Source organism: Lethenteron reissneri, unplaced genomic scaffold (assembly GCF_015708825.2).
Source record: "Lethenteron reissneri isolate LAM-NWPU_2019-01 unplaced genomic scaffold, ASM1570882v1 scaffold_1432, whole genome shotgun sequence".
Taxonomy (NCBI): domain Eukaryota; kingdom Metazoa; phylum Chordata; class Hyperoartia; order Petromyzontiformes; family Petromyzontidae; genus Lethenteron; species Lethenteron reissneri.
This window is the reverse complement of record NW_026891149.1, coordinates 45,583-67,521: the sequence shown is the minus strand read 5'-3', so window position 1 is coordinate 67,521 and position 21,939 is coordinate 45,583. Positions and strand designations below refer to the sequence as shown.

The 21,939-nt window shown below is 52.2% G+C and overlaps 1 protein-coding gene across 1 annotated transcript in view; it reads left to right on the top strand.

Annotated features, from left to right (window-relative positions):
• Positions 1–21,306, top strand: part of LOC133362305 (pappalysin-1-like) — a gene marked incomplete at its 5' end in the record, with an annotated part of 30,828 nt that extends 9,522 nt beyond the window's left edge. The window contains 6 exons of the mRNA XM_061581229.1: positions 312–450; positions 3,209–3,331; positions 12,465–12,613; positions 18,631–18,768; positions 19,107–19,193; positions 21,175–21,306. Of these exons, the coding sequence (XP_061437213.1) occupies positions 312–450; positions 3,209–3,331; positions 12,465–12,613; positions 18,631–18,768; positions 19,107–19,193; positions 21,175–21,306 (768 nt within the window). The remainder of the gene's footprint in view (positions 1–311; positions 451–3,208; positions 3,332–12,464; positions 12,614–18,630; positions 18,769–19,106; positions 19,194–21,174) is intronic.
• Positions 21,307–21,939: the final 633 nt, after the last annotated feature.

Genomic DNA, 21,939 nt, shown 5'->3' with positions numbered 1-21,939 from the left:
CCCTCCAACAACAACGGAGGGCAGAGGAGCGACGCTCACAACAACGAGCGGAGCGCCGGGTGGCTAAAGCACAGCAAGTTTGTACAGTAGGGGGCACAGGTGGTGCATCAGCCAGTCATCTCGGTCATCTCGGTCAGTCGACCCGTGGCACCTGCTGGGTCTGCCCCGTGACCTCCTGCCAGCGGGCGTTCGACACTTCACGTGGCCTCAAGGTGCACTTGGCCTGGCACAAGCGTCGTGGTGACGTCACCGCCACTTAGTGGCGAATGGCGGTTGTTGTTGTTGTGTGTGTCTCTGTATTGGACCAGCAGAACCACACAGTGATCCGGTGCAGCAAGAATGGACGCTGGAGTGGGGAACTGCAGCTGTGCCCGCACGAGCAGGGCGAGTGCACCGCCCCGGACCCTCCGTTCATCATCACATGCGACTGCCCTACCGGATACGGAATAGGTAACGGCGTAGCTGGCTTCTCAAACATATTTGTATATTTTGTTGAGTATTTATGGGGTTATGGGGGTAGTAGCACAGCAGCGGTAGACACGCCTCGAATGGATGTGTGTGAAAAAGAGCTTCGTAACTCATCGGATTCTTCCAATATAAATGAATATTCTGATTCTGTGTGTGTGTGTATAGTGGGAGTGATACTGATCACCCACCCCCTCATGGTGCTCACTGACAGCACTTGCCCTGCAGTCTTTTGAGACTATACCGGTGATCTTCTTCCATAGCTGTAGTGTCGTGGGCAGCGTGCAAACCGGCAACCGAGTTCGTTTCCGGCTTGCGGCTAATATTCAGCGACGAATATCTGAACCAGTCCTGGGCCTCCACTGGGTCAACTCAGCCTGAATGAGTACTTGGTGTGTGACGTGTGAGCAGGCGTGGTGCTGACCACCCACCCCCCCCCCCCGGCCTTCATAGGTGCTCACTAGCAGAACTTGCCCAAGCAGCTTGCTAAAGGCTATATTTTTGCTTTTATATATACAAGGTGGCACTGGAACATTGAGATTATTTGGTTTGAAATCCACAGAAAGAAAATTTGAAAAAAGAAAGAAAATTTGAAAAACGTCTTTTTTCTAATTTTCTTGCGGTGGATTTCACACCTGATGATGATTGCTGCTTGTGTTGCAGTCGAAACGTCGTGAGAATTTTTTTGTTTTATATTCAATTATTTTATTATCTCCCTTCTACGTGACTTTACCGAAAGAACCAAGAACACACGTTTGAATGTAGAACCAAACGATGGGACAACAGCTGGTGAACAATGTTGTACATTGTACCTGAGAAATGTATCAACCAAATAATCTCAATGTTCCAGTTCCACCTTGTATATATATAATAAAGACAAAGATTCCCCCATAGAGCCTTTAGCAAGCTTCCCCATCGTTTGGTTCCACATTCAAACGGGAGTTGCTTTTAATTGAAATTCTCTCTCGCACCTCCCCGCGAGTTTTGCGTCTTGGGTTTGGGCCTGTGCGTGTCTGTTCGGCACGGCGGTTCCAACACTTCACCCGACGTGTCGGGGGCTTCTTCGGGGGAAGTGAATGAAGAAGGTCCCAGCACGTGGAGTGAAACGTCGGGCATCGTGCCAGGCTAAAAGGCACGACGGGCAAAACTCAGAAGACACAGCGGAGAGAGCTTTGTGTCGTAACCTACGCGGTGGCAAATCCACTTGCAGTTGCCACTTGCTGCTGCTACGTGTGTGTGTCTGTGTGTGTGTCTCTGTGTGTGTCTCTGTGTGTCTGTGTGTGTGTCTCTGTGTCACTGTGTGTGTGTCACTGTGTCTCTGTGTGTGTGTCACTGTGTGTATGTGTGTGTGTCTGTGTATATGTGCCTGTGTGTCTGTGTGTGCCACTTGTAGCTTTACAAAGGAGAGTAAATTTGCTCCATTTTTTTTGTTCACTTTTCTTGAAGGGGGATTTTCCAAATCGTTGTGCTCGTGGGGGAATAAAAAAATGCCACCTTGTCAATCGAAGTTTTCCAGTTTCTTAAAAAGCTTCGGCTTTACAACGATTGGTCGGTCAAGGTGTTGCCCACTCCGTCTCTCTGCTCAGAAGGTCCATTGCCCCGACATATCAGTCTCCTCCTGTACAGATTTGTTCCCGTTGTAAGGCAACGGTCATCACGAAAGTGTGGAGAGAAGTTTTTGAAACTGTCACCCTCGCAATCGCCGCAACTGCCAATCTCGGCGCTCTATCCATTAGGCGCACGAATCGATCTCATCTTTGGCCGCCCCACGGCACAGCCCCGAATCTCTGCCGCCGGACCGCACTCCGTGACGCTTGTCATTTCGTGCGGAAGAACATTTCACTTTAGTGGGGAACAACAGTCGGTCGTAATTATGATCATTTTAATTCAAAGGGTGCCCTTAATTTGATCCCAGAATACCAAGCGTGTTAAAGATGAATGACTCAGTGCGAGGTAATGAGGGAGAGAATGACTCGAGGGACAAGATGGAGGACTCGAGAGAGAGGCCCTTTGAAACAGGACGGGTCTTCCGCAGGGACTTAGAAGCAGAGGTCGCAACCGGGTACCCGATACCCGCACCCTACCCGATACCCGGCTACCCGTACCCGGCCGGGTAGCCGGGTATCGGGTATCCGTTTGCGACCCTGGTGCGGCCGGGTACGCGTAGACCGTGAGTCACAGGTGAGTCACCGTTTGTCGCTCATTTCCCAACGTCTTGTCTCTTCTCACAATTCAAGTTCCTAGAATCAACCCACCCGCGCCTGCAACATGGCTTCGTCCCAGAGGTCACAATCGGATACCCGATACCCGTACCCTACCCGTACCCGTACTCTACCCGTACCCGGCCGGTACGGGTAGGGTACGGGTACGGCCGGGTACGGGTACCCGTTTGCGACCCTGGTGCGGCCGGGTACGGGTAGGGAATCAAAACCCGTTTGCGACCTCTGCTTAGAAGGTCTCCATTGACTCTTTTTGAGCTCCGAGGGCACACTCGGGGCGCCGTGCAGACACAAAATCTCGATCGCTACAGATTCCGAGTCGTCCAACGGCAAGCGCCTCGTGACGGTGAACGTGTATGTGTTTAACTGCTTTAGCAACGCACGTAGCACGCCATGCTCATCGGAAGTACGGCGGGGGGGGGGGGTGTGAGGACAACAAACTAAACACAAGAAGCAGTTCAACATCTACACGTGATGACGACGATGGCGGTGGTGATGGTGGTTTGGTGTCTCCCTGTTGCCAGGATCCGTGTGCAAAACAAGCTGCCTGATCCCACACAGCGACTCCGTTTTGCTCCCTGAGAATGTCACCGTCCCGGAGAAGATCACCGCCCCGTCTGCCGCACTGGTGGACACTCCCCACCAAAGTTGAGGTCGGTCCTTTCTTGAAGCCGCGCGTGAGGATTTGCGTGCGGTGGGCACCCCCTCCCCCCCAACCTTTTCCCGTTCCGATGGCGTACGCACGTGTCACGTGTGCGCCATCGGTTCTTTACAATTCCATTCTGTGGACGCGTGTGTGATTCCGCGATGACGTTCGTACACGTCAAGCCATGCGGGCGCGTGGGGCACGGTTTTGCGCCAGCTATCGCAGAGTGAGTTTGTGTCGCTACAGTTCTCTGCATTGTGTTAAAAAACAGTGGCGCTATAACTCTCCAAATACCATTAACACTGAACCGCTCGCATGTTCTGAGATTGGGCGGTGAATGGGACTCCACCACCCTGCAACTTGGAGACATCTCAGACACGGGAACAGGTTAAATGCCTCAGCAGCTGCAAGCGCCTTGCGTCACTCACACCTCGTCTCAACAATCCCAGTGCTCTGCTGCTGCAGGTTTACGCGCGAGTCTGCCAGCGCGGCAGTGGTGTTGCGATATGGTTTTTCTCGATGAAGTACATTGTGAGAAGTTTCATGTGCCAGTGCACACACAACCTCTGTTTTGCGTGACCTCACGGGGGATCTTGAGGGTCCACTGCGAAACAAACGGTGCCATCTTCCTTCGGTCGGTAAAAACCCCCGTGATTAACCAGGGCGGTCCATGGGCTTGAAGCGCGAAAATCTGCAAGCAACGGAAAATGCGCTGCTGGTGCTGCTGAGCCATGTCACCTTGTGTGACATTGCGAGGATGTTTTTTTCGTCTGCATTCTTGAAACCAAGCTTTCTTGATTTGTTTTACAGTTGGCTTTAGACGGCTGCAGCGTTGGTTTAAATCACGGCGCGCTCCAGTTATGTCGGTATGAAGGTGTGTTCACGTTTTCATTGCACGCCTGCATCTCCGTTATGAAGGGGAGGATAAATGGTTTTAAACCAAACGAAAGTCGCTCAAGTTGAGTTCTACACTTTTGTGACAACGTGCGACAGCAGTCGCTTCCACGGTGCATCGACTGATCCTCTATTAATATCGATTCTGCGAAATCCGCTTTCGAGGGCCGTTCTCTCAAGCGCACCTGCGATGAACGCCGTTGGCTACGTACGACGTGAAACAAGTTGAGCATCCACACGAGACCCGCTTAAAGCCGTGCGGTGGTAGCGGCAGCAATGGCGTCGTCACCAGCAGTTGCAGAACGCAAACAACATCCGTATGCAGCGACACACTCGGAGAGACAGGGAAGTAGGAGGCACTCTGTTTATTAGCAGCCTTCACGAGCTACAAGGGGCAACAACAACAACAACACACCCCCAGTCAGGATGGCCGGCAGACCGCCGGACTGACGACGCCCGAGAAGGTGAAGACATCGACGAAGACTCCATCAGCACGACGGGGGGATCCCACTCCAAGCGACAGCCCCGAGCTTCCGTTCTGGGTCCACTTTTATCCTCCCGGCCACGCCCCCTTCTAGAACGTACCAGCGGGTTCCCGGGCTCACCTCACGTGCCCCCCCCCCCTGTCACCTTTCCCCGACACCCTCTCTCTGACTTGTCACGTGACCTGCCGACAGGCAGGGCTGCTGTTGCTGCTGCTGCAACTGCAGATTCTCCCCCTTCTCTGGCAGCAACCCGCGCTGTGCTGCGTAGTGACCCGTTCCATGTCATTGCACTTTTCTAAATACATTAACGCCCCCTGCATGCACCCCCCCCCCACCGCCTCGGGTCCCTCTAACTGTAGGCGCACAGTGATTGCATCACCTTTCTCTATTCAAGACGGGAAACAGGTTGGAATGTTGAGACGATGCGCAAACGACGAGCTCGATTGCGAACGTGGCGGGGCGTTTGCTCTCCCAACACGCAACTGGACGGGGGGGGCTGAAGCAGTGACAAGTTGTGTTGGATCTATGCCCTGTTTTCCGTTATTAATATTAAGAATAATTAAGAAAAAAAAATTATTTTTGTTTTTATTATATCTATATTTGTTTTAATAATGAGGACGGCTCACTTCTCCTCACGGGCACACCGGGAGTCCATGAGACATGGAGGGCGGTTGAAATGATAGGAATTCGGTCACAAGAGGTCATAGACATCCAGACGGACAAAAAGATGTATGGACTAAACCTCCAAGACATCTGGAGATGTACAGATAAGGTGCAGAGTGAATAACGGTTGAAACTTCGCGTTTTCTTAACGTTTCCCTCACCGAAAAGTAGAAACTTAACAAAGATAATTAACCAACAAACAATAATATTTTTACTATTATTATATGTTTCCTACTTACACGACCTTCCAAAAAAACTAAAGAGTACGAATTCCAGAAAGCTTAAGTGCATGTGCACTTAACCTCAGGACATAAAAAAATTAACTCACAATAAAACACCAATCTCTGGAGAACTAAACTTGGCGAAGCCCAAAATAATAATGTGACGAGGATCATGGCGAATATTCATTAAACATAGACGAATGATAACCACGATACTAAGACCGAAGGAACTCATAAAATATAATTCAAGAATAAATGTAACACACAGGACCACATAAATGTATTGCAAACATCTCCTCGACCACCTTTGTCTTCCAGCGGGGTCTGACCTCAGAATGACCCACCCAGGGTAAGCAAGGAGGGAGCAAAAGGTCACAAGGGGGGGGGGGGTTTGTGCTGACATTGGTTGTTTTCTTCTCGCAAGAGACGCGGAGAGAGGAGTGACTGCTCGCGTGTTTGAGTTAAGCACGGCCGTCTTTGTCTCCCCGCAGCACAAACAGATGGCCCATGAATACTTGGAGGGTTAGGAAGGTCGCGAGGAGGGGACGCGGTGATGTCTGCTTTCTCGCACTGTTTAGGTTGTTGTCTCTCGCAAAAGAAAGAGGAGGGTGATCGCGTTTTGAGCACAAACAGCAAGATTTGCACACGCAAGCAAAATAACATTCCCCACCCCTCCTCCCAGAATGGTTACACCGCTGGGTCTTTACTAATAAACGCACACGCACACGAAACACACGAACGCAGATGTGTTCAACCCACAGAAAGATATATGACGGCCTTCAAACAACTCGGGAAGATTGAGTGGATTTTCTGATATAAGCCGGGGAAAAATCCATTCAACTCAGATCGACAGGGGCTCTGGCCCCCACCACAGATCTCCAGGGCTTCGGCTCCATCTCTTCTCGTCGACGCCAACGAAGAAGCTTTTCGTCATACAGAAGGACAGGTTCGCGCGGTGAAGTAAAGCTGGCAGCCGCACGAACAAGGGGAACACGGAGCAGAGAGAGAGTGACGAGTGACGACAAGCAATCAACCTGTAAAAGGGCAGAGATCGCCAAGCGTCGACCAAGCGAGCAAAGCAGAGCGCGAAGCAGTGGAGGAAGCCTGGTCAAACGGCTGCGAGGGAGAGGACAGCGCCATCGAATGCGCCGTGTGCCTGAGGGCACACCGACCAACGACCAGTGTGACACACAAGACGTCCAGAGCGACGGCGAGCATCGTGCCGACTCAACAATCAATCGAGCAGTGGAGAAGCCGGGGGCTGCCACCAAGAAAGCGCGTGCGCCCCTTGCGCCACCGTGCGCCAGCTTGCGCCACCGTGCGCCACCGTGCGCCACCTTGCGCCACCTTGCGCCACCGTGCGCCACCTTGCGCCACCTTGCGCCACCGTGCGCCACCGGGCGCCACCGTGCGCCACCTTGCGCCACCGTGCGCCACCCTGCGCCACCGTGCGCCACCGGGCGCCACCGTGCGCCACCGAGCGACACCGTGCGCCACCCTGCGCCACCGTGCGCCACCGGGCGCCACCGTGCGCCACCGTGCGCCACGAGCGACACCGAGCGACACGAGCGACCGAGCATCTTCAAGGAGAACATCGTGCCAACGCCGCTCAATCCAGCAGTGGAGAGAGAGAGAGAGCAAAAGCCGAGCGACACGCCGAGCGAGGGAGCAGCAGGAGCTTGCGGCGGCCACGCCCAATCGAGAGGAACATCTGGCCGCTGTTCGTATCCTCCCACACCACACAAGCTAACGACACAATTAATATTACGAGGGGACAACGCACACACAGCACGCACACGAATAAGACTTTAAAAGAAAAACTGTCTTTGCGTTTCAAAAAGGGTTGCCATTTCGAGGTGGTGCGTTCAATATCAACTGATCGTGCAAAGCAGTTTGCTGCCGTCGAGTTACATGAATAAGAAATGTTTGGTCATTCATTTTCGTTAACTGCATAATTTCGCCAATGAAGAAGTATTTTTAGTCATTCAATTTCGTTAATTGCATAAGATTGCCCATGAATTTATTGACGTATACTCGCTTTCGCATACTAGAGTGTCATGTGCTTGTTTAGAATTAAAATTGCTTAACACCAACTGTTCGAGTGCTTCTTTCCAAGTCCATGCAAAACTGTCTTATTCTTGACAACTGTATCCTGTGATGAGATCTGAACCTGGAGACCTTAAAAAATATAATAAACACACTAAGATAATCAGTAAATGTTTAATCGATGATAATCGTGTTATCCTGATTGATATAACCCTGGATAAACGAAACCAAGCCTAATTAACATAACTGCTTATATTAACATAATCGCAAGCATCCGCATAAATTACTACGATTATCTCTACGATTATCATAATTTATGCATATAATTACACGCATTATCATAATTTATGCATGTTAATACACGCACTATCATAATTAATGCGATTTGCGCATTTTTCGGAAAATTATTAATTTTTATTTTTTATCAAAATTTCATAATCCCGAAACATACAACAGTTGGCACGTGACGTTCGCGTGACAAACCTTACCGCTCGTCCGCGTGGGGCGGATGTGGGGTGCACAACACACATTGTGGCATTTTACCAAGCCAAAGGAGGTTTTTTTTAAATCACGAGTAGTAAATGATTCGATACGGAAATGTTCTTGTGAATCGACAGGAGATCGTCTGCACGGGGAAGAAGATGTGGCACCCCCCCCACGTGCCATCTACTGCTTCCAAGATTGTGAGGTAAGAACCCTTTGGTGTACGTACCACCTACGTATGTTGAACTACTTTCCTTTGCTCGCAACTCTAACACAAAACAACTTTAAGGGCCGAGCTTCCAAGTGTTGCCAGCCATTTGAAGTAAAGTACGATGCTCCGTTTTCACCTTGCACGTGAACTGAAGCAAATATTCAAACAGCTTGAAATATATCGTTTGTGTGTATATGCAGTACACATGTTAGTGGGAGTGGTAGTGTAGTGTGTGTATATGCAGTACACAGGTTAGTGGGAGTGTAGTGTAGTGTGTGTATACAGTACACAGGGTAGTGGGAGTGGTAGTGTAGTGTGTGTATGCAGTACACATGTTAGTGGGAGTGGTAGTGTAGTGTGTGTATATGCAGTACACAGGTTAGTGGGAGTGTAGTGTAGTGTGTGTATACAGTACACAGGGTAGTGGGAGTGGTAGTGTAGTGTGTGTATGCAGTACACATTAGTGGGAGTGGTAGTGTAGTGTGTGTATATGCAGTACACAGGTTAGTGGTAGTGTAGGTGTGTGTACAGTACACACGTTAGTGGTAGTGTAGTGTGTGTACAGTACACACGTTAGTGGGAGTGTAGTGTGTGTATACAGTACACAGGGTAGTGGGAGTGGTAGTGTGTGTACAGTACACAGGTTAGTGGTGTGTGTGTATACAGTACACAGGGTAGTGGTGGTGTGTGTGTATACAGTACACAGGGTAGTGGTAGTGTAGTGGTGTGTGTGTGTATACAGTACACAGGGTAGTGGGAGTGGTAGTGTAGTGTGTGTACAGTACACACGTTAGTGGTAGTGTAGTGTGTGTATACAGTACACAGGTTAGTGGGAGTGGTAGTGTAGTGTGTGTATATAGTACACAGGTTAGTGGTATGTAGTGTGTGTGTACAGTACACAGGTTAGTGGGAGTGTAGTGTGTGTATATAGTACACAGGTTAGTGGGAGTGTAGTGTGTGTATACAGTACACAGGTTAGTGGGAGTGGTAGTGTAGTGTGTGTACAGTACACAGGGTAGTGGGAGTGTAGTGTGTGTATACAGTACACAGGTTAGTGGGGAGTGGTAGTGTAGTGGTGTGTATACAGTACACATGTTAGTGGTAGTGTAGTGTGTGTATACAGTACACAGGTTAGTGGGGAGTGGTAGTGTAGTGGTGTATACAGTACACAGGTTAGTGGTAGTGTAGGTGTGTATACAGTACACAGGTTAGTGGGGAGTGTTAGTGTAGTGTGTGTGTACAGTACACAGGGTAGTGGGAGTGGTAGTGTGTGTGTACAGTACACAGGGTAGTGGGAGTGGGAGTGTAGTGTGTGTATACAGTACACAGGGTAGTGGGAGTGGTAGTGTAGTGTGTATACAGTACACACGTTAGTGGAAGTGTAGTGTGTGTATACAGTACACAGGGTAGTGGGAGTGTAGTGTGTGTATACAGTACACAGGGTAGTGGTAGTGTGTGTATACAGTACACAGGTTAGTGGTAGTGTAGTGTGTGTATACAGTACACAGGTTAGTGGGAGTGGTAGTGTAGTGTGTGTATACAGTACACAGGGTAGTGGGAGTGGTAGTGTAGTGTGTGTATACAGTACACAGGTTAGTGGTAGTGTAGTGTGTGTATACAGTACACATGTTAGTGGGAGTGGTAGTGTAGTGTGTGTATACAGTACACAGGGTAGTGGGAGTGGTAGTGTAGTGTGTGTATACAGTACACAGGTTAGTGGGAGTGGTAGTGTAGTGTGTGTATACAGTACACAGGTTAGTGGGAGTGGTAGTGTAGTGTGTGTATACAGTACACAGGTTAGTGGGAGTGTAGTGTGTGTACAGCACACAGGTTAGTGGGAGTGGTAGTGTAGTGTGTGTATACAGTACACAGGTTAGTGGGAGTGGTAGTGTAGTGTGTATACAGTACACATGTTAGTGGGGAGTGGTAGTGTAGTGTGTGTGTACAGTACACAGGTTAGTGGGGAGTGGTAGTGTGTATACAGTACACAGGTTAGTGGGGAGTGGTAGTGTAGTGTGTGTGTACAGTACACATGTTAGTGGGGAGTGGTAGTGTAGTGTGTGTGTACAGTACACAGGGTAGTGGGAGTGGTAGTGTAGTGTGTGTATACAGTACACAGGTTAGTGGGGAGTGGTAGTGTAGTGTGTGTATACAGTACACATGTTAGTGGTAGTGTAGTGTGTGTATACAGTATACAGGTTAGTGGGGAGTGGTAGTGTAGTGTGTGTATACAGTACACATGTTAGTGGTAGTGTAGTGTGTCAGTACACAGGTTAGTGGTAGTGTAGTGGTGTGTACAGTACACAGGTTAGTGGGGAGTGGTAGTGTAGTGTGTATACAGTACACATGTTAGTGGGGAGTTGTAGTGTAGTGTGGTGTGTACAGTACACAGGTTAGTGGGGAGTGGTAGTGTAGTGTGTGTATACAGTACACAGGTTAGTGGTAGTGGTGTGTATACAGTATACAGGTTAGTGGGGAGTGGTAGTGTAGTGTGTATACAGTACACAGGTTAGTGGTAGTGTAGTGTGTGTATACAGTACACAGGTTAGTGGTAGTGTAGCGGTGTGTATACAGTACACAGGTTAGTGGTAGTGTAGTGTGTATACAGTACACAGGTTAGTGGGGAGTAGTAGTGTAGTGGTGTGTATACAGTACACATGTTAGTGGTAGTGTAGTGTGTGTATACAGTACACAGGGTAGTGGGAGTGGTAGTGTAGTGTGTGTATACAGTACACAGGTTAGTGGGAGTGGTATGTGTGTGTGTATACAGTACACAGGTTAGTGGGGAGTGGTAGTGTAGTGGTGTGTGTACAGTACACAGGTTAGTGGGAGTGGTAGTGTAGTGTATGTGTAGGGCTGTTACAGAGGGGCTGTTTGTGTAGGGCTGTTTGCATAGGATCTAACGGATGACAAACACAGTGGGCGGGGACTCCGCCAGTACACGGGGTGGTGCCCGCAACGACGTCCGCACCGGGCGCGTGAGGGGGGGTTGTGATCCTCTGGGGGAGTATAAAAGGGATGAGCCAGAGAGCTCGGGGTTCAGTCTTAGAGTAAATAGGGAAGACGGAAGATCGACCAGATAGGCCCTGGACTCCCCTGGGACGCCGCCCTTATAAGGGCAGCGCAGGACGGAGCCAGTGGCGTGTCCCGTGAACCAGAGTTAGTACTCTGGGACTCCCGGTACCGGCCCGACTGACCAGTGTCGGGCCAGACAGCCTCCCCTAGCCCGTTAGTGGAGGACTCGGGGTAGGTCAGGGATAGCTAGAGGGTATCCCCAGTTATACGGGTGAGGGGGCCGATACACCCCTCTAGTGCTGTACGACCATTGTGTAAATAAACACGTGTGCCTTACAACGGTGTCCAAGCGTCTTCAAGGGTACTTCATCTGGTGTCAGAAGACTACGAACATGGACACGCGCCAATCAGCTCGGGCCAAAGTACAACAAATGGAGGACGCCGCCGAAATTGTCGAGCCCGAGATGGCTCAACAAGACATCGTGCAGCCGGGGCCGGACGCGTTCTTACCGGAGCGTCGGCATGAAGAGGGGCCGCAGACAGACGAGCTGAGGCTGGCTCACGAGAGGCTGGCTGAACTGCTTTACGCCGCTGCCGCCACGCTGGAGAGCATCACGCGGCTGGGGGCTGGTGGTCCACCGCGGGGCGAGGGGAGCCGGCGTCCGGAGCGCCTTCCCGCCATTTCCGAAGATTCAAACTTTGAATTTCCCGCCATCGATGCGGCGGCCGCTAGGGGCGTGGCCAGCCTGAACCTCGGGTCCGACATCGGCCGCGCTGGGGCTGCCGCGTCACGACGGAGGAGGGCGCGTCATCACGGCTGCGACAGGCGATACCATCTGCCGTTCGCGCCGAACACAGCAGTCGGGGAGACAGCAGCCCGCGGGATTCCACGGCAACCGCTGCGCTGCACCAAAGACTGCCTCCGCTTAAAGAATTTGTGGGCGCAGAAGGCGACTGGGGCGGCTTCCAGCGACGCTTCCTCGCCCACCAAGAAATGGCCAAATGGACGGATGCTGAAGCTCTCTGCGCGCTGCCGGCGCTCCTCGACGGCGACGCGCTCGCCGCCCTCACATCGGCGCGAAGGAGAAGCGCTCTACGCTACCGTTGGCGCTGCAGCTGCTGGCCGGGGTCTACGGACCTTCCGCGGAATGCAGGCAGCAGTTCTACACGACCGCCAGCGGGGCACGAAGGAGTCGCCCCTGGCATACAGAACAAGTCTCCTGGCGTTGGCCAAGACAGCCTTTCCTCGCATGGACGAGGACGGGGTCGACGCCATGGTGACAGAAAAATCCTCCTGCTGGCAGACGACCTGGACATCGCCGTCGTTGCACAGGAGGATACGGAGATGACTTCCCTACAAGCGGCGCGGCTCCTCCACGCCAACCTGCTGTCACAGCGGCGGAAGGCCAGCAGGGCAGCGGCCGGGCGTGCGGTGGCGGCAGCCACCCTCCCGCGGAGGAGGTTTTCGCCGTCAACCATCGTCGGCAGCAGGGGACGGGAGCACGGTCGGGCCGGGATGGGTCGAGCCGCTTCGACCGTCCGTCATCGCCGCCGGCGCTCCCGCGTTGCTTCAACTGCGGCGTCCGAGGCCATGTCGCCTCGGGGTGCCGCTCTCCCCGACAGTGCGGGACGACGCCTCGCCAGGACGCCGGGCCTCCTCCTCCTCCTCCCAAGCTCCATCAACATGATCCGGCGAGTCGCGGCACCACACATGTTTGGTCAAAACACACACCTGTCGCACACTCTCGCATCGCAACGAATGGGGGGACGACGTTGCATCGCGACGGGTCGGCGCGCACCACTGTGGGGACTCGAATCGAGCCCGGGCAGTGGTCTGCGTTGGCCCATCGCGTTGTGGCCGCATCGTCGGGGTCGTCGGCCGTCGTGGGACACATTGACGGGGTTGAGGTACGCATCCTGGTCGACACGGGGGCATCGGCGACCATTATTTCCGAATTAATTTACAACATTTTACCTGTCCAAAGCCGTCCCTTACTGCCAGTTAACGTCCCATTCTATGCGGCAAACGGGGGCTCCCTTGGCATCATTGGACAGATTCGAGCGCAAATTTGTATCGGGGATATCAAATTATCAGGCCCGATTTTTGTTTCCTCCTCGCTGGCGGTTCCGTGCCTGCTGGGGACGGACTTCTTGGGTAAAATGCCGATTCGCATTTTAATAGACCAGGGATGCATTGAGCTCCCGTCGGGACGGCGCATGGCGTTCCTGCCTTCTCCTACTGTGATTCGGACGGCGTTCGTAACTATACCAGCGTCCGTCGTTGAAACGGTTCGTGTGCCGCCGGGAGCTCAATGCTAGTACCTCTAAGACTTCGTCGGCCCTTCGCGGAGGGCATCGGGGCCCAGGGAATCCTGTTAGGACCGTCTAGGGCCGGGGTTAGTGGACCGCATTTGATTCCGGCCCTGACCGTTGTGAGGGGAGATGGGGACCCTTTCATCGCGGTCCTCAATGTGGGATCGCAAACTGTTGTAGTTCCTCAAGGGACGGTGCTTGCGCACGCGACGCCGATGCCCTGCGAGGAACCGGTTGCGAATCATGTCGGCACCGCCGCCCGACTGCACCCACATTCGGACAGCGATGACGGGTGGCTCGACGCGCTTTTTGCGGGATCGACGGACCTGTCAAATTCAGAGCGCCAACAGCTTAGATCGCTACTGCAGGAATTTTCCGACGTTTTTAGTCGGAATAATACGATTTGGGTTGTACTCATCTGCTGCGTCACCATATTGACACGGGTGACAGCGCGCCAATTCGCCAAAATCCGTTTCGGTTGAGTCCCGCCGAAAAGGACCATGTCAAATTGGCCGTTGATGACATGTTAGCCGCCGACATTATTTCTCCCTCTACCAGCCCTTGGGGAGCGCCGATCGTCCTGGTTAAAAAGCAGGACGGCTCGTTGCGGTTTTGCGTTGATTTTCGGCGCCTAAACAAAATTTCGGTTGCCGACGCATACCCGCTCCCACGGATGGACGAATCGCTGGACGCCTTGGCGGGAGCGCGATTCTTCTCCACGCTGGATTTACTTTCGGGATTCTGGCAGCTTCCTCTGGATGATGAATCGAAACCTAAAACTGCTTTCCGTACACCGCACGGCCTGTTCCAATTCAACCGGTTGCCGATGGGCTTACACTCAGCGCCGGCAACCTTCCAGCGTTTGATGGAATTGGTTTTGGCTGGATTGCAATGGGAGTCGTGCCTGATTTATTTGGATGACGTTATTGTCTTCGCTAAAACTTTTGACGAACATCTCCAGAGGTTGCGGGCGGTTTTCCTAAAGATGCGGGCTGCTAATTTGAAGTTCAAGCCCCAAAAATGTCATTTGTTACGCGATTCCGTGCGTTATTTGGGCCACATCGTAGGGCGCTCGGGTATTGCTACCGATCCCGCCAAAACGCAGTGTGTCAGCTCCTGGCCGACTCCCACCTCGGTGGGAGAGGTCAGGAGTTTCGTCGGCTTCGCGTCGTATTACAGAGGTTCGTCGCCGACTTTGCAACAATTGCCAAACCCCTACACGCCTTAACATCAAAAGGGGTTCGGTTCCACTGGGGTCAGGAGGAGGAGGCTGCTTTTTGCTCCCTTCGGGACGCCCTGGTAAAAGCTCCTCCCTTGATTTACCCCGATTTTTCAAAACCGTTTCTGCTCGACACCGATGCGAGCAACACGGGTATTGGGGGCGTGCTTTCCCAGGTGGTTGACGGCGTCGAACGGGTGGTTGCGTACGGCAGTCGGGTGTTGTCTCACAGAGCAAAGATATTGTGTCACCCGCAGAGAACTGTTGGCAATTGTCTATTTCATCCAACAGTATTGCCCATATCTGTACGGTCGGCGTTTCACCGTCCGCACAGATCATGCGGCACTGCAGTACGCCCTGCGAGTTCAACAGCCATCGGGACAATTGTCCCGATGGTTGGAGATCCTCCAGGATTTTGATTTCGAAACCACCTACCGTAAGGGCGTTCGCCACACCAACGCGGACGCTCTGTCGCGCATGCCAACCACCTCAGAATGTGCATGCCTCCTGGGGTCGGGACGTTGCAAGCCAGCAGGGGACATGTCGGTTCCGGTCCTTGCGGCCGCCGCCGACGGCGGGACAGTTGTTCCAAATTCTATTGAACAACAAGGGAAAGATTCCCTGCTGGGTTTGCACATTCAGGAATGGGGGCGCCTCCAGATGGAGGATACCTCCCTCCTCGCGTTGCGCCGTCGCGCCGGGGAGGCGGGCGGGGATCGGGTGATGCCGACGCATGGGAATTGCACGCGGGGTTGCTGCCATGCTAAATTCAGAACAGCGTCAGAAGGCAAATGAGCGCCTCAGACTGGGTCGCGCGCACGTGCTGCAGTGGAAGCCGGGGGACAGGGCATGGCTGCACTGCCCCCAGGTACCACTCGCGACATCCTCTAAACTGGGGCGGCCGTGGAGGGGTCCTGTCGAGGTGGTCGAGGTTCTGCGGCCTCAGTGTGTTCGCATCAAATGGGGGAAGCGCCGTGGTTTGTGCACCCCTCGAGACTTAAACCATTCGTTGCGGTGCGAGGCCCCACTCTACACACGCGTGGCCAAACGTGGGGGGTCGGCCGACTCAAGGGTCCGTCTCTGCTGCCCTCGCCTGACGTGTCGCCAGCTGTCCCGCCCACAGGTGCACCGGGATTGACGGGCTCGCACCCAACCACCGCTACGGGGGATGCCGAGGGTCTCGCGACGTCAAACGCGGACTCAATACGGAATGAACAGCTGCCACCGGGCGGTCCGCCATCCGGGGTTGCCCCGTGTGACGGGCCTGCAGCAAGGACGCGCGCAAAAATGCGCAGACTCTTATAATGCATTAAAGGAGACTTATTTCTCTTGTGTATGGTTGCGGGGTGCTGCGTCGGTGGGGAGCTCCTGCCACATTGTGTTGTGTTGCGTGTGTGCTAGGGGTTCCCTGCTAAAACTGTATATACGTCGCTCTTACGGAATTCGTGTTTATTCAGGGGGGTGCGTCGGATTGTTTCCCTTCGGGTTGTTGGTTTTTGTTGTTCCCTTCACGTTATGGTTAAAAACGTTTTTTTGAGGCACACGCGGAGATCAAGGGGTTAATAAACCTTTATTGAAGTTGTTGCAGCCGGGACGGCTGCGAGCTGTACAGGGGGGGGTGATGTAGGGCTGTTACAGAGGGGCTGTTTGTGTAGGGCTGTTTGCATAGGATCTAACGGATGACAAAACAGTGGGCGGGGACTCCGCCAGTACACGGGGTGGTGCCGCAACGACGTCCGCACCGGGCGGCGTGAGGGGGGGTTGTGATCCTCTGGGGGAGTATAAAAGGGGATGAGCCAGAGAGCTCGGGGTTCAGTCTTAGAGTAAATAGGGGAAGACGGAAGATCGACCAGATAGGCCCTGGACTCCCCTGGGACGCCGCCCTTATAAGGGCAGCGCAGGACGGAGCCAGTGGCGTGGTCCCGTGAACCAGAGTTAGTACTCTGGGACTCCGGGTACCGTAGCCCGACTGACCAGTGTCGGGCCAGACAGCCTCCCCTAGCCCGTTAGTGGAGGACTCGGGTAGGTCAGGGATAGCTAGAGGGTATCCCCAGTTATACGGGTGAGGGGGCCGATACACCCCTCTAGTGCTGTACGACCATTGTGTAAATAAACACGTGTGCCTTACAACGGTGTCCAAGCGTCTTCAAGGGTACTTCATATGTATACCGTACACAGGTTAGTGGTAGTGTAGTGTGTGTATACAGTACACAGGTTAGTGGTAGTGTAGTGTGTGTATACAGTACACAGTTAGTGGGAGTGTAGTGTGTGTATACAGTACACAGTTAGTGGGAGTGGTAGTGTAGTGTGTGTATACAGTACACAGTAGTGGTGGTAGTGTAGTGTGTGTATACAGTACACAGTTAGTGGGAGTGGTAGTGTAGTGTGTGTACACGTACACAGGTAGTGGGGAGTGGTAGTGTAGTGTGGTACAGTACACAGGTTAGTGGGAGTGTAGTGTGTGTATACAGTACACAGTAGTGGGAGTGGTAGTGTAGTGTGTATACAGTACACAGGTAGTGGGAGTGGTAGTGTGTGTGTGTATACAGTACACGTTAGTGGGAGTGGTAGTAGTGTGTGTATACAGTACACACGTTAGTGGTAGTGTAGTGTGTGTATACAGTACACACGTTAGTGGGAGTGGTAGTGTGTGTGTACAGTACACAGTTAGTGGGGAGTGGTAGTGTAGTGTGTGTACAGTACACAGGTAGTGGGAGTGGTAGTGTAGTGTGTGTATACAGTACACAGTAGTGGGGAGTGGTAGTGTGTGTGTGTATACAGTACACACGTTAGTGGTAGTGTAGGTGTGTGTATACAGTACACACGTTAGTGGTAGTGTAGTGTGTAGACAGTACACACGTTAGTGGTAGTGTAGTGTGTTATACAGTACACACGTTAGTGGGAGTGTAGTGTGTGTATACAGTACACACGTTAGTGGGGAGTGGTAGTGTAGTGGTTTGCGTGCTGCGCTACGAACCCCCAAATTTGATTCCCGCTCACGGCCAACACCAGCAATGACCATCTGAACTGGTTCCGAGCCTTATCTAGGTCGACTCGGCCTCAAATGAGTTACCTGGTGTAGCGGTGTGTAAACATCGCCACTGGGGAGACAAAGGCGGCCGGGCGTGGTGCTGGCCACCCACCCCCCTCGTGTGTCGTTGCGGTCTTCACAGGTGCTGCTACTCGCTAACAGCACTTGCCCCGACTGTTTGTTCGGGGGATCTTTGTCTCTTTTCTCGAGGTGAAGATGAAACCTTGCAATGTCTTGCTAACGCCACCGCTGCTGGCAGAATGGCCTCCACTCTGGAGAGCCCCTCTAGAGGGTGTCTTGGCCTACTCTTCCAATGCCGGCCAGGCGTCTTGTTACGAGTTGGGAGTTGGCCCACACTTTATTCCATAACACGTGGGATGGACGGAGGTGGGCCGGGGGGGGGGATTTAAGAAATTCGAACCAATATTTAAGCTGTGCTAACCATTGCAACACGGAGCATATAATATATGTACGGTGATAATTATAAAATAGCACTTGCTGCGTCTGGCTTTCATTAACAACACAATGTGTGTAGGCCCGTCAGGTCACTGCATGCGTCATGAGTTTAAGAATCAACATCATTTGATGAACTGACATAATTGTTCCCACTCCTTCCAGAGACTCAGGGTTGCTCTGCTGTAAAACAAAAGGCGCATCTGTATCATCGTTACCGTGCGTGATTTGTACGTGGGCTGTGTGTGCACGTGTGTGGTCTTCAGTTATGGGTCGGCGATGGGTACTGTGACCCGGTAAACAACAACGCCTACTGCCACTACGACGGAGGGGATTGTTGCGTGTCCACATCCGCCTTCAAACAGGTGGCCAAGTCGCACGCCCACGCTGCACTCGCACACATGGTCAGGTCGCACTCTCTACACACAAAGCGCTTGACACAAATGACGACCCACAATGCCTTTCTGATCTCGTCAAGGAGCATCGACCATTACGCAAACCGCGGTCTTCCTCGCGGGAGCTTTTGGCAATTAGACATGCGCTTCTACGACCGTCTGGGACTCTCTTCCTCACGATCTTAGGAAGTGACTTTAGCAAAGCACTTTTAAATCTAGGTCCAAATACTCGTTTCTTTAAAACTGCATTTTGCGTTTAATTTGGCACCGTTTTCCTCACACTCGAAGAGTTAATCGATTGTACGTGTCTGTGTGGTGTTGGTGTGCCTTTTTGTGTGTGCGTGCAGGTGATCACCGTTCCAGCCAGTTGTGACCGCAAGAAGGAGTGTGCCTGCCGTGATCCCAGCGCCAAAGAGAATGCACAGAAGCGGTGGGCGACGCGCCCACCGCTTCCCCCATAGAGGGGACAACAGGGAGCTGCTGCTGCAGGTAAAAGCTTTTCTCTGCACTTCGCATCATCATCATCATCACTACACTCTCTCTCTATCACTGGGTACGACTATTGTTGTTGGATTCCCGTTGTACGGATTAGACTTCATACTCGATTTAGTCAAGCCCGTGGTGCGTGCTTGTGAATAAGCCGAGCGGCGTGTTGCTGTAGTACGGCGGGTTGGAGTGCGGCGCTGTGCTCCGAGCCTGGCAGCCCGAGTTCGACTCCAGGCCACGGCGAGCATTAGTTGTGAGTGACGTCAGAACCGCTCCTGCTTTCCCCACCAATCACCAAACACAACCCTCACTCGGCATCGTGGCCAAGTATGATCCTGGATCCCCCCGTGAGCCCATACGGCGTGGCGAGGCCGTCACCCATTGGTGCAGTGAGAGTGTGGCCGTAATTGATTTTATAAGTTGGCTATAACCGAGCCCCTATTCCAAAACAGAATTGTTTTCACAGCCACTCCTGGAATATAAAGCTGCGATTCACGCGTTGTGTTTATAGCGGCGTCCCGTTGTGTTTCCGAGTACCGTGAGCAATGCACGACTAGGCGACGTGTCCTCGGAGCATTGATTGGAAGTCCTTCATATGCACACGCGTGGATGTGGAGTGCGGGGGGAGCGGTGGCACAGTGGTTAGCGCACTGCGCTAGGTCGCCCGGGCACCCGAGTTCGATTACCGCTCGAGGTCGACACCGGTGACGATTATCTGAACCGGTTCCGGGCATCCCCTAGGCCGACTCGGCCTTCAATGAGCACCTGGTGCATTGTGTAAACATCGCCACCAGGCTGTGGTGCTGGCCACCCAAACCACCCCTGAAGTGCCGTGCCGGCCTTCATTGGCCACGACAGGGAAACTTTGTCTTGACTTTGTATTGTGTATCCAGTATATCCACATATACATCAATATATGTATACAATTAGATTGCAATCTCTACATTACAACCAACATTTGTTTTGACAGTATCATCATGCGATATACATCCGAGTTCAAATGAAGATCGTCCCATTCTGATTTAGTTGTGATGAACAGGAACTGCGAGCGCAGAACCCACGTGCACGTTGTTCAGCACAAGGCCACGTGGCTGGAGAGTCCTTGTGACTGTTGTAGCGCTACTCACGACTCCGCGGCAGGTTGCTGTTAGGGGCTCACGCCACGTTTATTAAGGGCTCACGCCGAACCAAAACCCCCCGAGATGATAACTCCCCAGGGGACAGGGGACTGGGATTATTCCCATCATCATTACATTCCTCGTAACAAGCGATGTTCGGGGGGGTGGTGGTGGTGGTATATTTGTGGGGGACATCAGCACTGTTGTGCTAGCTGGTGTGTGGCTTCCAAGTGGATGGTGGGTTGCCAACAACTTGTCCTGGCTTGTTCAGAATCGTCTGCTTTTGAGGTAGCTGTTGCTGAGAGAGATGTGTGACTCTTTGCGGGACGTTGAAAGCCTTAATTCTAGATTTGAAGCTTTCGTGACTGCAAGGATTCATATTCTTAGGTTTTTTCGGTAAAGTCACCATGTAGGTAAAACATTAAAATTAATAAAAGTTAAATAAAATAAAAATCACGACGTTCCCCCCTCTCCAACCATTATATAAACGGAGTGGTAGCTCCTGCAATCTCTCATTTACTTGATACGGCTGTCGTGGCTGTGACGGTTCCACCTGAAGACGGAGGCTTGTGTTGCCTCCGAAACGTCGTGATTTTTATTTTATTTTACTTTTTTTAATTTTAATGTTTTACCTACGTGACTTTACCGAAAAAACCTAAGAATAAGTTGAAAGCCTTGGCTTTTGTCAGTTCCATTAAAAATAACAATAATTGCACGCCGCTCTAGACTGCATTTTCACGTAGTGGTTGCCCAAGAATAAATTCTCGATTCGATGAACAAATCGCGAGTTGCTTCTTGTGCTCCTCCCCAGATGGTGACACTGACGTGGCGGCAGCGGCGTCCGCTGCTCATCGCAGGAGCTCACGGACAGAGTCCAGCGGCCGCCCTGGTCAATGCCGTGGTGTTCGCTTACCAGAGAAGCACTGCGCGCCAGCTGCTTTGAAGATCCTGTGATGTCATTCACAGCAGGCGCAAGCCACTGCGGGGCAAGAATCGTGGTCCGAATTTGTCGAATTTGAAAAACTACCCCACACCATTACACAGTTGTACCCCCCGACTGTGAAAACTTGGCAGGACCCTTCTCAAAAAAAGTTCATGACTCTTTGAGGCCTTTCCTGGGTGAACAAGCATTAAATTGCTCGTAATATATGTGGATGAGTGTAATGGCTCGGATGGATGTCGAAATTAATGGTTTAGAGGGCCGAATGTACCCCGTCTGTGGTGTTTCCCAAATGAAATGTTACCATTGCTACACAAAATGGCCCCCTCAAAGTTCTCCCTTTCCACCTCTAACCCCCCAACCCATCGATGCGGTTAGTCGATCGGTGGCGGGGTGAAGTGTGGTGGGCGTTTGCGACCACTTCAACAGCATACCTACGACGTGAGCTTTCTAAAGCTCCCTCTAGTTGAGGCATTCCTAGCGGCAGCGGTGTTAGTAAAGCGATCGACTGCAGGGCCGCACCTTTACCCAAGCGTGAAGGGCATGTTTAGGATCTTGCTAAAGCTCATGAAAGCCACTCCACTTGCATGGTTAGGCAGGATGTGGCAGCCATTTTATAACGAGATGATTTTGGTT